Source organism: Amphiura filiformis, chromosome 14, assembly GCF_039555335.1.
Source record: "Amphiura filiformis chromosome 14, Afil_fr2py, whole genome shotgun sequence".
Classification (NCBI taxonomy): domain Eukaryota; kingdom Metazoa; phylum Echinodermata; class Ophiuroidea; order Amphilepidida; family Amphiuridae; genus Amphiura; species Amphiura filiformis.
The window spans coordinates 63,168,486-63,185,680 of NC_092641.1; the positions used below are offsets into that span (position 1 = coordinate 63,168,486).

The 17,195-nt window shown below is 35.6% G+C and overlaps 1 protein-coding gene across 1 annotated transcript in view; it reads right to left on the bottom strand.

The window, feature by feature from the left end:
• LOC140170424 (steroid hormone receptor ERR1-like) overlaps positions 1-17,195 on the bottom strand; it is a 63,744-nt gene that overhangs the window by 11,296 nt on the left and 35,253 nt on the right. Inside the window, exon 2 of the mRNA XM_072193795.1 lies at positions 656-804. Within this exon, the coding sequence (XP_072049896.1) occupies positions 656-740 (85 nt within the window). The 5' untranslated portion in view covers positions 741-804. The remainder of the gene's footprint in view (positions 1-655; positions 805-17,195) is intronic.

The following is a 17,195-nucleotide window of genomic DNA, read 5'->3' on the forward strand; positions in this document are numbered from 1 at the left end:
AAGTTTAAAATCATAAATTATGATGTCTACCAACACAGATGAACTTTCATGCTAAGATATGTATATAGCTGCATAAATTATAATCATAATGAGATGTTCGACAGTTCTAAGTAATTTGAGTTTTTGACTTTTTATCTTGTGGGAATGTAGTTCGTCAACAAGTCAATAACACCAATTTAATGATGATTTATGGACTTTATGATTACTTGTTGGTTTTGTGTTACTATTGGTAAGACAATGACTAACATTTTTTCACATTTTTCGCAGTTTATATGTTAGTATTTGGTTGGTTTTGGTGTGAATAACTGGCACTTTTAAAGTAATTTTTAACACAAAAATATACTTGCATTAGTCGACTTTTGGTTTACAATAGTCGTAGTCGCGACTATCAGTAATAGTTGCGACTAACGATTATTGGCGACTTAGTCGCCCAACTCTACCACATGTATACAGTACAGTAAAAATGCTCTCCTAGTGCTCTCCTGTTACACTCAAGGAGACTGATTAAAAGCTCCCCTGCAAATTTCAAATGGCAAAACCTGCTTTTTTTATTCTTTTTTCATCCGGGACATTTACGTTTGCAACCACACATCGATATACAGATCACCTAAAACATCTTTGCCTATGACCCATGGCTTCTATTTGATACACCTACCATCTACAAGCATTCCCATGGCTAAACATTTGTTGAAACGGCAAAACTGGCAGTTATTGCGACTGGCTTTGGTTATGATACACATGCCCTGAGCACCAACACCCCTGCAATGGTACACCAACTGCTTCTGTACTGTCCTCTTGAAGAATCTGCAATGAAACATTCAAAATTAGGCTGGATAAAAATATTTGTGTGTTTCCAGTCAAAATGACTGACCCCCGAGGGGGTACTCAGTACAAATGACCATACGGGTACGTGCTGCAAATATGGGTAGCATTTTCAGCCTTTTGGTATATCAATGACCCCTTTTTCAAAGCCTATTTTGGTATGAATGGGTCCTTTTTTAAAAATTTCTCAATTTTTTCGGAAAATAGACCAATTTTTCCTTATATTCTAGCCAAAATTGTCAAAATTGTCCCAAAATTTTGGGAAAATTTGTAAAAACTAAGACAATTTGGGTTAAATTCGGCTGAAAATTTTGACTTTTGGTATATCAATGGGTCCAAATTTCTTGAAAAATTGGTATATTTGGGCCTGTTTCAAAATGGGTCATCAACTTGCTCAATTTTGAAACTTCCTTCTAAATGAAGTTACAGTACATTTTATGTAAGATTCATATCTATCCTTTCATAAAATAACATTTTTCTTGTGAAAACTACAAAATTTCTTAATTATTTTGATGTTTTTTCACAGGTATACAAAAAACGCAAAGCATGTCGGACGAATTTTTGGAAACAAATAACAGGGGCTCCTTGAGCACTTATAATTCAATTGTTTTATTTTTTTGTACTTGCACAATAAATATACACCTTACTAAGTTGATAAATATAAAAATTAAAACCATATGTCATCAACTTTAGATTTCTTGCAATTTTAGAAATGTAAACACTAAATTTTCCGTCCGACATGCATGAATTTTCCAATAAGTTTTTCCTGTAAAAAACTACTCAAAATTTTATTTATTTATTCCTGTGAAGTATCCATGAATTTAATGTAGAAAATGAATCAATAGTTGTTTTAGTCAATTACCTTTAAAAAAATGGACAAATTAAGGGCTACATTTTTTTCCGTCCGACATGAAAACCAGCATGTCGGACGGAATTCTTTACAAGGGCACATTTTGCATTGCCCCCATGCAGGATAATGGCATATTTCCCACTTAAAATGACCAGTTTCATCACATGTACTTTCCTGCAGTCTGATTGGACAAAAGTAGGATGTTCTGTACAATGTACACGATATGCAAATTAGCCTAGGATAATCTGTCATTTGTGCAGAACAAGGTGTACAGTATGTACAAATGTAGCAGTTTTTCTGGCTTCTAATCTGCTCACACATGTCTGCTTACACTGTATGTGTGTGTGTTCACTGTGAAGGTTTACAAGCTCATATTTTAATTCCAATTACTGACTTTTTTACATTATTTTGTGTAATTGAAAATAGATTAGTAGTCTGTAATTTTAAATCCCAACACTTTTCATGATAACTAAGGGCCCTGATGTAGGGCCTCAAGTACATTGAAATTTGAAATTTTTAGCTAACAAGTTACCGCTTCAAATACATGTGTAGGCCGACACACTCACTACACTGTACAATGTACACAGAGAAGAAAACATAAAGTGCATGCATGTCAGTTTATTATGTAAATGTTGAAGAAATAAATGCCACTATAGACTAAATGACTCATAGCCAAAATAGCCACTCTGAGTGTATATGGAGACTCGAGGCGGGTATTATGGTCTCAGGTATGGCATGTTTTTGTTTGTTTTAAACATAGTTTTCGCTAAAATCTACATCGATCAGAAGCTCATTTTGCCTGATACTGGTATCTTTACAATTGCACAAAATAATGTAAAAGAAGCCAGAAAGACTGCTCATCCCACAGTGCCCTGTGCAAAGCATGTATTTGCAGTCTGCACATAATTATGTGCTGCATGTACATCTTGTTCTGCACAGATTAGGCTAATGAAAGTTGATTCTTAGTTTCCCGTCACCCGCCCGCATCGCCTTTTCAATTTGACCGAAACTTTCATTATTTTTTATAAAAAAGTCAATTATCTGCAAATTGAAATGGCAATAACCAAAATTGAAACTCTCAAAATATCTGACATCCCCTGCTGATCATAATCAGCATTTTTCCTTAGTTGTAGGTAGAGGATGTAGTAAATAATGGAATTTAAGGGTTACTTCGTCATGTTTCAAGTGCCTACAAAAATTGTAAGCACTTTAAAAAAAAAAAAAAATTCAGATTTTTTTGCAAAAATGTCTGTAATGATGATCTTAGCATTAATACCTGTTTTGAGATGGTCTTTCATCAACAATATCTAGGTAATAGCCATATAAACAAAAGTTTTGACAATAATGAAATTTTCCAAAATAATGAATAATGAAATCATGACCTCATATTTCACTGAAAAAAATGTGATTGGAAACTAATCATTTCACTTCATTAGCCTTATCCTAGGCTAATTGGCATTATTGTGTACATTGTACAGAACATCCTACTTTTGTTCAATCAGACTGCAGGAAAATACACATGATGAAACTGGTCATTTTTAAGTGGGAAATATGCCATTATCCTGCATGGGGCCAATGCAAAATGTGCCCTTGTAAACAGTTGACCGTCCGACATGCTGGTTTTCATGTAGCCCTTAATTTGTCCATTTTTTTTTAAAGGTAATTGACTAAAACAACTATTGATTCATTTTCTACATTAAATTCATGGATACTTCACAGGAATAAATAAATAAAATTTTGAGTAGTTTTTTACAGGAAACACTTCTTAGAAAAGAAAATTCATGCATGTCGGACGGAAAATTCAGTGTTTACATTTTTAAAATTGCAAGAAGTCTAAAGTTGAAGACATATGGTTTTAATTTTTTATTTTGATTAACTAAATAAGGTGTGTATTTATTGTGTAAGTACAAAAAAATAAAACAATTGAAATATAAGTGCTCAAGGAGCCCTTGTTAATTGTTTCCAAAAAATCCGTCCGACATGCTTGTGTTTTTGTATACCCATGAAAAAACGTCAAAATAGTTCAGAAATCTTGTTGTTTTCATAAGAAAAGGTTTATTTTATGAAAGAATAGATATGAATCTTACATAAAATGTATTGTAACTTCATTTCTAAGAAGTAAGTTTCAAAATTAAGCAAGTTGGGGACCAATTTTCAATTCATTATCATGTCGGACGGAATCTAGCATGTCGGATGGAATTTGTCAATATTTCCATTATTACATCTTTAATAAATAGAGGTCAATACTTTTTAAGTATATACAGCATTAGTACATGACCTTATCTTTATAATGCAGGTAAAAAATATTAAATTTTGAGAAGTTGCTAAAAAAGTCAACATTTCATTCCGTCCGACATGATGCATTCCGTCCGACATGGCCCATTTTTGAGATGTTGCCGTTTCCATGACAATGATTGTTGAATAAAGATTGTATGAGAAATTGAATTTATGAATGTTCCTTTGACTATTTGGCAGGACTTTATAAGATATTGTTGTAACTTTCAATAGAATATCAATTTGAATGTCAAAAGCCTGGGAACCCCATTTCTATCGATTCCGTCCGACATGGTCACTTTTTCCGTCCTACACGAAGCCATCAAGGATTTTTCAGACAATACTGCCATAGCATGATAGCTATGTACCATATCCATACCCATGTAAAATAAAACCAGTCCAGTACTTCTGGAACAAAAATGACAGCCATATTTGCTATCAAATTCCGTCCGACATGATTACGACAATTTTGAAACAGGCCCATTTATGGGTCTTCTTTCAAATTCTCAGTGGCACGTCCCTACCAAAACCAAACTTAAGTACCCCCCCCCCTGGGACTGACCCCTTCTTAACCCTACCAACTAAAAATATCTTTAATTTAATGTTCCAGCTCTTTATTGCTTTATTCCGTGTGGGAGTAACTGGATTTTTGACAAAAATTATGCTCGCTGCTACTGCTGCAAGAGAATGAAGGTTTCCAACAGGTAGACAATACTTTTGACCCCACACAGAGAGACACTTCCGTGGGTCATGCACGCTTCCCGTAATTTTCTGGGAGTTTCCAAGGCAGCGGGATTAAACAGGACATTGTGAAAAAAATCAGGGTCCAGGGATATGCAATCTACATGTATGCTTATTAGAAAAACTCATGCAAATGAAAGACAATCTATTAATAAGAGAAATCCGAAATTGTTTCCACTTGTCACCATACAAACTGCCCAGCCGTGTAAAAAGAAAGGGAACAGTAAATCAGTTGGCTACAATGTAATGATCGCCGTATAGGCATGAAACCCTGTGTACCAGCTCATAGCTGATCTGTGTATCAGAGAAGATGTAATAAAGAGGAGGTTGATCAAGCTATCCTCAAACAAAATATGTGTGAGACCGCTCACTCAAAGTAAATGATGAATCACCCTATTTAGCTGCTTTCCTTCCTTCCTTCCATATACGTGCTTACCTCAAATGGTTGAGTATCAACGCACGGGCTTTACGTGCACAGTTTACCTATGCACGATCCTGGAACCTAGGATTGATTGCAGATATCAGAACCGGGGATGGTCCCCCTTCTCTTTTCGAATAGCTCTGACACTTAACATGCACAGGGTTTGACTCTTCCTGTACACGGACCAACGGCTTTACGTGACTTCGAATCACGGATTTGAAGCACATACACTACCTATATCTGCACGTGATAAGCAGTGTATGGGGCGAGAAGAAATTCTTCAATTAAATTCTGAAATTAAATTTCTGAACTGAATTGAAGGATTCCTGACCATATAGGAACTTTTTGGGAGGGAAGAGAATTTTCACCTAAGGCAAGCCCAAGGCTCGATCCCTCATCGATCGTATCTCCCGGTCGGCAGCGCAAAGCCTTAACCACTCGGCCATCTCGACCAACTTTACAATAGAATACCACAATAGGGTTTGAACCCGGGATGGGTGTGATACACAAGTTGCAGCTAACTGCTTTTAGGGATAGGTCAGTGTGTGCATGTCATCATGCCATACACACCATGCATGCAGACCCTGTCATCTTGTCAGATTTTAGATAAAATATGACTGAAGTTCCATGGCAAATTATAATTTTTGCTACTTGTTGCCACTTTCAGACTCCATTATTTATGATAAAGAATGTTATCAATATTATCCGAATATCTTTATTAGGTTGGCAGGAAATGACAGGAAAATACATAAAATAATAAAATGGAAATGATCAACAATCATCACCTCTCTAAAAAATCCTAAAAATTTCTTCTTTAGAAATTTATATTTACAAAAAATGGTGGATTTGGGGGAAAATTTTTACAGCACTTGATTTCTTTCTTGTATTATAATCCACATGTGGTATCCCATCCAAGCAGCAGGTCCTTAACATACGCGTTTCATACTTTTTAACAAATTCTCTATAGAAACATTGGAAATATTTTCAATTCTGAAGAGAAAAATTGGTCAACCATGGGCGGTCACACACATAACATCATAGGATATTTCAAGTGGATGTCTAACTACTTGAGAATATGACTATGAATAGATGCGACAGGAGTACCTACGGGATTATCTCAAGGATATAATTCCGTTGACCCTCCTCTTTATTACATCTTCTCTGATTATATTTATAATATTTACACTATCACCTCATAAAGTAAAAACGTCAGTTTGAGAGTGCTCGATACGCAGATGGATAGAGCTGCAAAATACAAAATAATATGGTTTATTCGCTGTCGTAGTGCACGTTAGTAACCATTGGTTACTGCTCCAAGCCTGGGCTCATACACCTGTTCCGAATTTTGATATGCCATAGGCTTTGTGTTGTGATCATTTCGATCAGTGGTTCGTAACAAAGAAAGCGTCACTACGACAGCGAATACACCCGGTGTCACAACACAGTGCACAGCACAGCAATCCTCAGGTGACTAATTACCAAACACAAACTACTTCTTTAATACATGGCTTGATGGTCTGCTGCCATGCCTACATGTGCTTTATTAGCTCACTTATTCTGTCTATTGATATGTTTTTTACACAATATTGTAAACTTCTGAGTTCTCCTCCAAACACAAATTATAAATACCTGATTTCCTCTTGAAAGTATCTGATTTTTTTAACAATGTTCCAATTGATTGCATAATCAACCTCATTATCCTTCAACTTTCATATACTGTATAACCACCCGGGTATAAGCCCACCCCCCTAGATGGGCGATTTCACTCAAAAAATGGGGTGGGCTTATACCCGGGAGGGGCTAGTATTTATGAAATTTTTTTTTTTTTTTTTTTTTTAATTTGTATAATATTTATGCCCGATTTTTTTAATTAAAAAAGGTGATCATAATAAAGTTATCAAGTCAAGCAAAACATGCACAGTGTCATTGTATCAGCAGTCATACACAGACCAGTGAGACCACAACCCCCCCCCACCCACCATGCCAGTATCAAAAGCTAAAACCCGGCTCAAGTTTGTGCTATGCATGTACCAGTACATGTACAATCAAATGTTTTCAATTATGCTCCCCACAGACCCGAGAAGGCCCCTGTAGAAAGACCACGAGGCCCGGGTATAAATGCCCAGGGTTTAGCTAATGCCACATGCTTAGACCATGCAGCCCAGCCAATCAACACTCAGGTGGATTACTGACGTTTTAGTGGGTGGAGCATAGTGATTGACAAGAAGCACATGTGTAAACACATATTCACGTGCTCAGACCATGCAGCCAGGCTATTCAGCCAATCAATACTCGGGAGGGTCACTGGGCGGAGCATAGAAGCATGCTGTAATTCAGTCCGGGAAATCAGTAGCCAATTAGAGCATCAGTCAAATATGCAAAACATTTGATTGAACATTGAAGCAATAACAAAACATTGCCAATTGATAATGGAGCAAATCCAGGTGCATGACCTTTCATGGTCGTGTTTTGACATGTTACGATATTTTATTATGAAATGCATGAATGGGGTTGTTAAAACAAATTCAATTGGGATGCTTTTAGAGTAAACAAACACAGGGACAGACTTTTTCTTGTTTTCTTGCTAACATTCTTTTTCAGTAAAAAAGGATAATTAAAAAAAAGACCTGCTACCGTCATTAATATTTTTGTGTACTTTTTGCTTTTTTGGTCAAACAAAAAATGGGAAAAATGGAAAAATGACTAAAATTAAAAAAATAAATCAGACGGTACAGGACAACCTTGCAATGCTATCAATTTATTTTGATGCAATCTAGCGCAATGACTTGGTTTTCGTAATTTATCAAACATGTTCTTGTTGGTGTTTTGTTTACTTACAAAGTGATTAAATTTTAATGCCAATTTCAGCAAGTGGGCGAGGCTTAAGGAGGCACACAGGATCACTAATTATCCATTATTATTCACCTCATAACTCGAAAACTATTTATGTAAAATATATAAAAGTATACATTTTTTGAACGGAAATGACCTCATAAATCCATTTAAAATGTCAATTTTGGGTCAAAAAGTACAATTTTTGAGAAAATCCAAAAAAACAGCTTTTTTGACCAAAAATTTTTGGTCCGCCATAAAAAATTATTTGAAAAGCAAAAACTGTAAAACATGAATTTTATTAATTTAGACAAATAAATCTAGAAAGTGTTTTTTTATTTTTTCGAAATTTTGCTTAGTTTTTAAAATATAGGCAAAAAATCAGTAAAAACGTTTGACCCGTGTTCAAATTTTTGAATCATGGGTGATAAAAAAAGTTCTAGGCCCTAATTTAAAAAAATGAAAAAACACTATCTAGATTTTGGCCATATCTAAACGTTTGACTTAAAAACTTACCTCAGTGATGCTTCATCTAGACGCTATGGCGGACCAAAAATGGTTAAAAGTGGTCAAAAGTGAACTTGCCGAAAATCGCGATTTAGAAAAATACGGCGGATTTTAGGTCCATTTTTGAAGATTATTCCATAAATATATAATGCGGTGACTTGTGACGTTTGGCCAAGTTAGAAAATGAGAAGGGGCGTCCTACTGCAGCAGATTGGCATTTTTTTGGTGATTTAGAAGGTAAAATATACAATATGACAAAATTATCCGTGCACATTCGGCAGATGTTTATCCACATGGTGTAGCCATTTTATTTACTGCAGTCTTGTTTCCATGGTGCAGCAGAGCTTCCGGCAAGGTCGCGGTGTCGCGTCGGTGTTTTAGGAGCGACAGGGCGCGCGGACAGACAGACAGGTTACGCGAATAAGTTGCACAGTGCATGGTCGTGTTACCGCGAACGAAACCATGATTATTTAAGCACAATTTTGTCCTGTTCCGTATAAAAAAAAGATCATGCTCTGTATTAAAATTTGCGGACATCAGAACATTACAATTAGCATAGAATAACTGACAAGCAATTATTTTAGCAGATAATCAGGAAGTTTTATGAAATGAAGAATAAATTGAGACATAATCATGATAATTGCGATTTCTGTTTTGTACTAATTTTCATAATTTTGCTTTAAAAATGCAATGTTTTTAATTTATCGTTTTTGGTGATTTTCTTTTTTTTGGTGTTGACAAATATTGCACTACTTATGTTCATTGTCCTTTTCTGAACCGCAAACACGATGTTGTTACTACTCGTTGCTTTTTCTTTTTAGTTGAGAGGCACCACAGCGGCCCGTCCGCGCCAAAGATAGGCATTTTAACGCCCGTTATAGCTAGGTCTACACCACAGGAATCCCAAGTAAAATTTTAAAAGATTCTGATGTGTCGCATTAGGCCTACTCAATATTCCGTTTTCTTATTGTAATTGTTTGTTGTTATCATATTTTATTTTTAACTTTTTACGGACTATCAAACACGTACAAAAGTCATAGGCCTATTATAGGCCTAAAGCCACAATAAAGTTGTAAAATATTTTGTACCGCATAAAAAGTGAATAAAATACAACAACAAAATTTTTTTAAAAGTGTGTCTGTTGTTGTTTTCAATCAAATAAATATGTGTAAAAAGTGGGGTAAAAGTTGTAATATGTCTTGAATAAACTTCTTGTAAAACGGACAAAAAGTAGGCCTAGGCTATATATATGTTAAACGGGCAAAACACGGAGAGGTCACAAGAAAACTGAAAAACACGGAAATTTACATAGGCTAACAAAACCGAATTTCACGGAACACTTATGGCTTTAAATTAGATTGTGGTTTATGCAGTAGGCCTACCGTATATAGGCATCATGCATGCTATAAAGAGCGTTTTAAAACACTGCATGAAAACATTCACGAAAAATGCTTTAAAGCAGTTTACCTTTTAAAGTATGCAGAAAACATTATAAACGTGAAAGTTGAAAGCCAGACAAACATTGCAAATAAAAAGGCATTCGGCCAGGGGATATTTTAGAAGAAAAAAGTCACTGCACGTTAGCAAACGGTAAAATCTAAAAGATCAGGCTTGAGAGGGAGGGGTTGCTGGCAGAAGGTTGTCTCCCCTCGAGTTCTGTAAACTTTTACAAATCACGCGTTTAAATCACGCATTTTACTGACTCGTTTTTAACGTTAAGGGCTGAGAGCTGAGAACACATCAATCAGACATACCATATTGCATTCTGATATCAAATAATTTTGAATTTTTGAAATTTGCGATATAATACAAATTTTATGATATTTTTTACATTTAATTAACAGTCCTCGAAGTAAAGTTTATCAATCTAATGATATGCACTTAAAGTTGAAAATTGACACATGTCTGGTTCACTAATGTATTTCACTAATTCATTTAATTGACTTGTCATTATTTTTAATTACCTACAGCTCCATGAAAGTACACACTAGGATCATTAATGTCATTAAGTTTATGGTATTGATGGTATTGATATGCAAAAATGAATACAAACTCTGCAAAAATGCATAAAATGCACACAGGTGCCTACAATTGCACGAAATTTATATCTGTAAAATGTCATAAAATTAAAAAAAAAACTCCTTTTGATTTACTGAGAAGGGTAGGTTTCATTTAAAATGACATTCCATTTAATTGAGTTATCATTTTTGATAACTCCATAAAAGTACACAGAACCTCTTTATTTAATGTTGAATGAAATTACACACATGTCCCTACCATCTCTTAACCTGTCGCACAGTAGCGTAACGTTCTCAAAATGTGATAAGATTTTCTGCAACTTAAGTGATGCAAAGGTGCATAAGTTGTCGGCAAAATGAATAAAAAAGCTGCATATAAATTTCATTACAAAAGATTAAACACACTCTTCATGAACTAAATGTCTACACTGCTCAACTTAAAACACTAAGATGTTCAGTCCATAAACAGGGTGTTTATTTTCTACAAGCAATATACAGGGTGAGTCAAAAACGCGCAATAGTATAACCATTTTCTTAACCTCATTGGCACTGAAGTAGAATGGAGCACCCAAAGTTTTATTGTCCCTGGTCTTGTATAGGTTAAATACCACTAAATAGGCCTGGGCGATACATTGAAATACGATGAGGAACTATTTGTTTTCATGGCATTCAAAAGACTGCATTAAAATCGCTGAAATTGATCAAGTTATATAGCCAAAAAGTACTTTTTAGAGTTTGATGCTTCAAAATGGTACATTTTCTCTCATTATATGACATTTTTGATGTAATAGTACCAAAATTCATACGCACGGCTTCGGTTTTTAGTAAATAGTCGCCTTATCATATTGTAACTTTCAGCTTCGAGGGCGCACTGTCATTTTAAGGTGTTTACGGTTCAGTGCGTTAAAACAAGAAAAGTCTCAGGTCAACCTATGTTGAATTTTTGATCATTTGGCATCTAAATCATATACTATAGTTTCACCTGATATTGGTGGCATTGAACTGTGAGAGTTCTGAATATGAGAAATTCCACCCGAAATTAGGCATTTTCCCATTGAAACACGTGTAATACATAATTAGTGGTATTTAACCTATAAGTAGAGGAAACATTACTTTTATTTGAAGAGCTTTGTTACAAAAGCCCTTACACTTACATCCACTTTTTTACTTTTTGAGAAAAACAGCTTTTTTTAATTGTGCAAGTATTACTTGTTCGATTTGATTCAATTTGGGATTGGATAAAGTGTTGATGAATAGAAACTAAAAGAATAGGTTTGGTACCATTTTCAAGCCTTACTATTTGTTTTATTATTTCTTTTATATCGCGCCTTTTGTGGATGTAAGGGCTTTTGCAACAAAATAAATCTACCCCTTTTCTAGAAACCACCTTTGCAATCAAATTTGAGCCCATTTGTTTGCACTACTTTATGTAACTTAACCAATGCTCTCAAAATCAAAAAGAAAAATTTAAATATCTTATTAACTTTTTTAATTATGAATTTTTAATTAAATCCGGCAAAATGACATTTTTGATCAAAGCTATAGCTTTCGTTAATTACAATGATTTTTTTTCAAACATTGTGACCCCAAAACAGTTCCTTTTGGTTTTAATAATTAAACAACATTCTAGGCTACTATTATACATCAAAACAATTATTTTCCTAAAATTTTATATTCATTTTAAGTTCAGATTTCTAGAAATTCCCTAAGATTTCCCAAAAGGGAAATATATGATATCTTCAGAAGGGAAGGTGGTATGAAGGACAAACAACCACCAAATTGTGTATTTTTACCCACACTATAATACCATGACAATAACTCAATTTCAGCCAAAAGTGGATGTAAGGGTTTTTGCAACAGAGCTCTTCATTTGTTGTTACTTTTCATATTTACCCTTACATTAAAAATGTTCATTCTCTATAAAAGAAACATACACATTTATGGGCGGGTTTTTCAAATGTCGAAAGGATGCGTGCAAATTGAAGTGGTGTGAATTACAAAATATCCAGTATAAGTTGGACACATTTCAGGGAATTGGACAATTGGAGTTGGAGTTGGGTGAGGTATGAAGGACTTAAGTAATATTAGAAAGTTAGTTTGAACCGAAAAAAGGAATTGAAAGAACAATAAAAATCAACCTTGATTTAAGTTTAAAAGCCAGTTTCAGATCTGGTGTCTTTATTTCGCATTGTGTGCTCTCATTCAAATTACACGGTGACTCGTGGACAAAGAGTTAAAATGGGTATCGCCGTAAAATGACTCATGAAAGTTAAATGGTTCACTTTTTTCACAAAAGGTGAATATTGAGTGTGGCATCAATAATGGGAAAGTTTAGCGTTGAAATATTATTTAATCATCTTTATTAACAAAAGAAGAAGAACATATAACCCCAAGATCAACTGAGATCCATACCGATCTCAGGCAAGGGTAAACACAATTACAAACAGCAAATATACACATAAACAATGAGGAAATACATCATGGCGGTGAGAAAAAGTTATATGACTTCTTGGACATTCCACTTTGGCTCATATCTTGAGTTGAAGATTGAGTAAGATGACATGAGAACAGATTTGGTAATTTGGTCTTTCAATACCTTGAATTTTTTGGGGTGTTAAGTTGTTTTGACAAACGAGTCAGCCTATTTTTGTTGTCGGTGTCAATCAAGCCTCTAGAGCCGACTTCGATGGCAATTAACGAGCAATCATACCCGGCGCCGGTAATGTCGGAAACAAGGGAAGCGTGCCGATCATGTTTGATAGAGTTGGCTTTACCAATGTTCGGCTCGAATGGCACCGACAGTTCAAATAGAATGACTTGCTTGTCTGCCGCCAACATAAAACAATGTCGGGTTTTTGGGATGTGGCAATTATGTTGGGCGGTATTGTACCGCCACCGATGGTATTATTTTCAATGTCGGCATATACTTGTAGATTGCCACACTTAAATTTAGTATTTATCTCTATACTTTTACCAAGTAAGAGTTTTGAAGAATTAAGAAGTTTCAGAAGAGTTTAAACCGGTTGATTTCACTTTTTTTAAATAATTATCATAATTATGGTTCAGCAGTGCATTTTTTCACTGTCTGGACTCCTTTCTACTAATATATCGCAAATTAATAAATTATATGGTCTTTAAAGGTTTCTTGAACATGTTAAGGAAAGTCGCGCTTTTAGCCTTTTTCACACTAATTTGGCCATAAGTATTGTAAATTTTGATTATGAAAAAGTCCCGATATTGAGCCAGAGGGATTATCAAGCTGCCCCGGTTACCAGGTCTGCATGCCATACAGGCTGCGCACTTGCTTTTTTATTGGTGTCTCCGGTGGCATATCAGCGGTGAGCGGCGATAAAAATGTTCCTGATGGTCATAATTTTTGGCCTGTTTTACTGGGACAATTGCGCACGAAGCGCGCAAAACCTTTCCATTTTACACTATTTTAGCACAAACCAAGGTGATATGTTGTGGTAATTGCACTATTTTTGCCCCAAAATTAAGGTGTTTAACGGTCTATTTCTGTTCGATGGAGCTGCCCCACGCCTGTTGCGGATTTTCTCGTCCAGAGGCTTTCCCCCACGAGTGACCGAAAAATTGGGAGGAAAGGGCGTTACCAGAGGCGTTGTGAGGCAATATTTGCTTGATTTCCCATGCCAATTGAATGTTCGACTGATCACCACAAACTATACAATATAAGACATAGGATTTCCCGACTAGATCAGTCTTACTTTGTGGGAGAACTTCTTTAATTTCTTAGTCATTTTTCGGGCTGAAACTAGTATAGAAATATTTAAGCACGGCTTTTTAATTCTCACTGCACGGATTTCTATTCTCACTGCACGAACGTGCCAGGAGGCACGTTAAAATAGCCCCTGCATTCGGCCAAAACATTCGCAAAAAGTGTTGTAAAACCAAAAGCTTTTATCGCAATCATGGTATATGGTAGACCTAATAGGCCTACTAATGGAAATGTAGTTAAAATTGGTTATGAAAAAAGCACGAATTTGCGTTTTCGATTATATTTCTCTTTTGAAATTATTATTTAGCATTAAAACATTCATGAAAATGCTTTCATAAACGCTGCTTTCGCTATATGCGATTTCAAATATCGACATTTTTGACATAGAGTTGTAGGCCTATGCCTAGATGGTCGATATGATGTATTGAAATGTCAACGTTTTTGACATTGCGTTAATGGTCAATCAGGAGTAGAGAACGTTTGAAAACGAATCTTAATAAATCCGTGTTTTAATATAAACACTTTGAAACATTATTCAGGGCCTTAGGTATCTAATATAGGCCTACCGGTAGTAACTGCTTGCCTATTTTTTATGGTCTTCAAAATGAAGACGAGACTGAACGACCGCAGAGGCTCCCGAACCAAGGCTGGGACTGCATAAAATATAAGCTAATATAATAGGCCTATATTCTTGTCCAACTATACCAACTTGGTAAATCAAATAACAACAATGAAATGAATGAATGAATGAATGAATGAATGAATGAATGAATGAATGAATGAATGAATGAATGAATGAATGAAATAAAACAAATTTTAAACATAAAATAATAAGCCTAATGATGTACTATACGGGCTAAGTCTAGCCTATACTAGCAAAATATTTAGGGCCTACGTTTTCTATCGTATCTACCAGATTGCGTCATCATTACAGGGCTTCTTACGGGTAACTACTTCTTACAGATAAATTGCATCTTTTCAAGTTCAGAATGAAACTTGAAAAACAAAACAAAAACAAACAAAAAGTTCACTATTATGTTCATATAAAAAAACCTATAATTTATACCACTATATCAGCACTTTTTTGGCAAAATTTATCGAGTAGGCCTACTCATTCTGGGACGGGGACGGTGGTGGTCTGTCGGCCCGCAGTTTCGCAATGCAATGGTGCAAGCTTTACCTACCTTGGAAGAGATTAATACGATAAAATACGGTAGTGATCGCGATTGGCGACTCCAGCGCCTCAATCAGTAATCACCTCGCCCATCCAGTTTACCATGTGTGCGTGTCTTTGCTAGCTGTACGCCACAGTACGCGTTACGAGAACGCGATCTATTGCGGGAAAACAATAATTTATTTGCTTTTGCATTTTGACGAATTTTTTAATGAAAAAGGGTCTTTAAAATAGCTTTTCTTATGGTTCAAATTTTAAGATTTCTTTAAAATCTATTAATAACAAGATAAAATACGGTTTGAAGATGACATTAGTGATGAAAACTCAATTTTGGCTATGTAACACTTCACTGATCCTGTGTGCATCCTTAAGGATGTTATAAACTGTCCAAAGACGTGTCTACTGGGCGGGGCTTAAGGGCATATCTGGAGCATCGAGCGTGTGGTCTAGCAAGATCGCAAGTTCTAGCAAGCTGAAACCAGTTTGGGTGATTTGGGGAAATACCCTAGCTGCTCACATATCATTATCGTAACTGCGTTCACTGCAGCTCACTGTTGTTTATAAATTTGAGCATAAATTGGCTTAATAAAACCTCAAAATAAAGAGGAAAAACAAACTTAAAATGAAATTATTCAACAAGATTTGTTCAAGAGATGTCATATTTATTCATTCATCATTGATTTGATGGTAGTATTTGGTCAAAATTAGTACTGGGCTTATACCCGAGTGCACCCTAGTTTCTCAAATATTTTGAAAAATAGGGGGTGGGCTTATAACCGAGAGTGGGCTTATACCCGCGTGGTTACGGTACATACTTGGATAATTCCAATGCTCTGCAGGGTCTATTGTTCTATTGTTTCCGATTAGAGCGCTGACATATTGGAAAATGTTGCCAATCAATATTCATGAGAGTGTACATTCAATGTCCAGTTTTCAAATTGGATGACTTGTGTTTGGCAGGTGTGAAATACATCTGACTGGGCGTTTTAATTACGTAATGAATAAAGGCATTGACATCATCGAATGGCTGCCCAGTGCTGTTATGTGTTTAGTTATACATGTATAATTTGTACATGTATATAGGCCTAATAATTAAAAATGTATTCATCATTCCTTTCTTTTCCCTTCTCTGTACTTATTCTTTCCAAGGCCTATACTTTATCACTCCCTCCGGGGCCTCGCTCTCCTTGTCCCCTCTCACCCTCCCTCTCTCATTCCCATCATTTTCCTTATATGTGACCCCTCGGCGCAACTGAGCACGGGTGTCGCCAGTGCCACTATTGAGATATGCTCCATCGAACTTAACAATAAACAATAGGAAACAAAGGATTTATTGACTGTTTTATTGATTTTTCACTACTTAAATGTCAAGTACTATAGACATGATATACATCATTTTAAAGCTAATTTCAAGAAGAATATTTTGGTTGAATATCTCAAAAATGATGATTGGCGACTTCAGGGCTCAGTTGTGCCGAGGGGTCACATATTTCTATTTATCTACTTGTCTTTATTATATCTCTTCATTTCTTTCTCTTTCTCCCTTCCTCCAGCCCTCTCTTATTCTCCATATCGATCCCCTCCTCCCCTCTTAAGACTTCTCACTGGGGTGAATCTGCCCTCCCCAGCCCAACCCGCCCCTCTTTGGGTACACCACAATTTTTATACCAATCTCCTTCTTAAAATAAAATTAAATGGAAATTTCTTTAAAACAACCTTTATAGGCCTATACTTATACTCAGGTGGTGGCCGCATTGCATTCTCTAAATTCAGTAAATTTTCATCGTCAACCGTGCAATTGAATGGGATTATTTTGACAT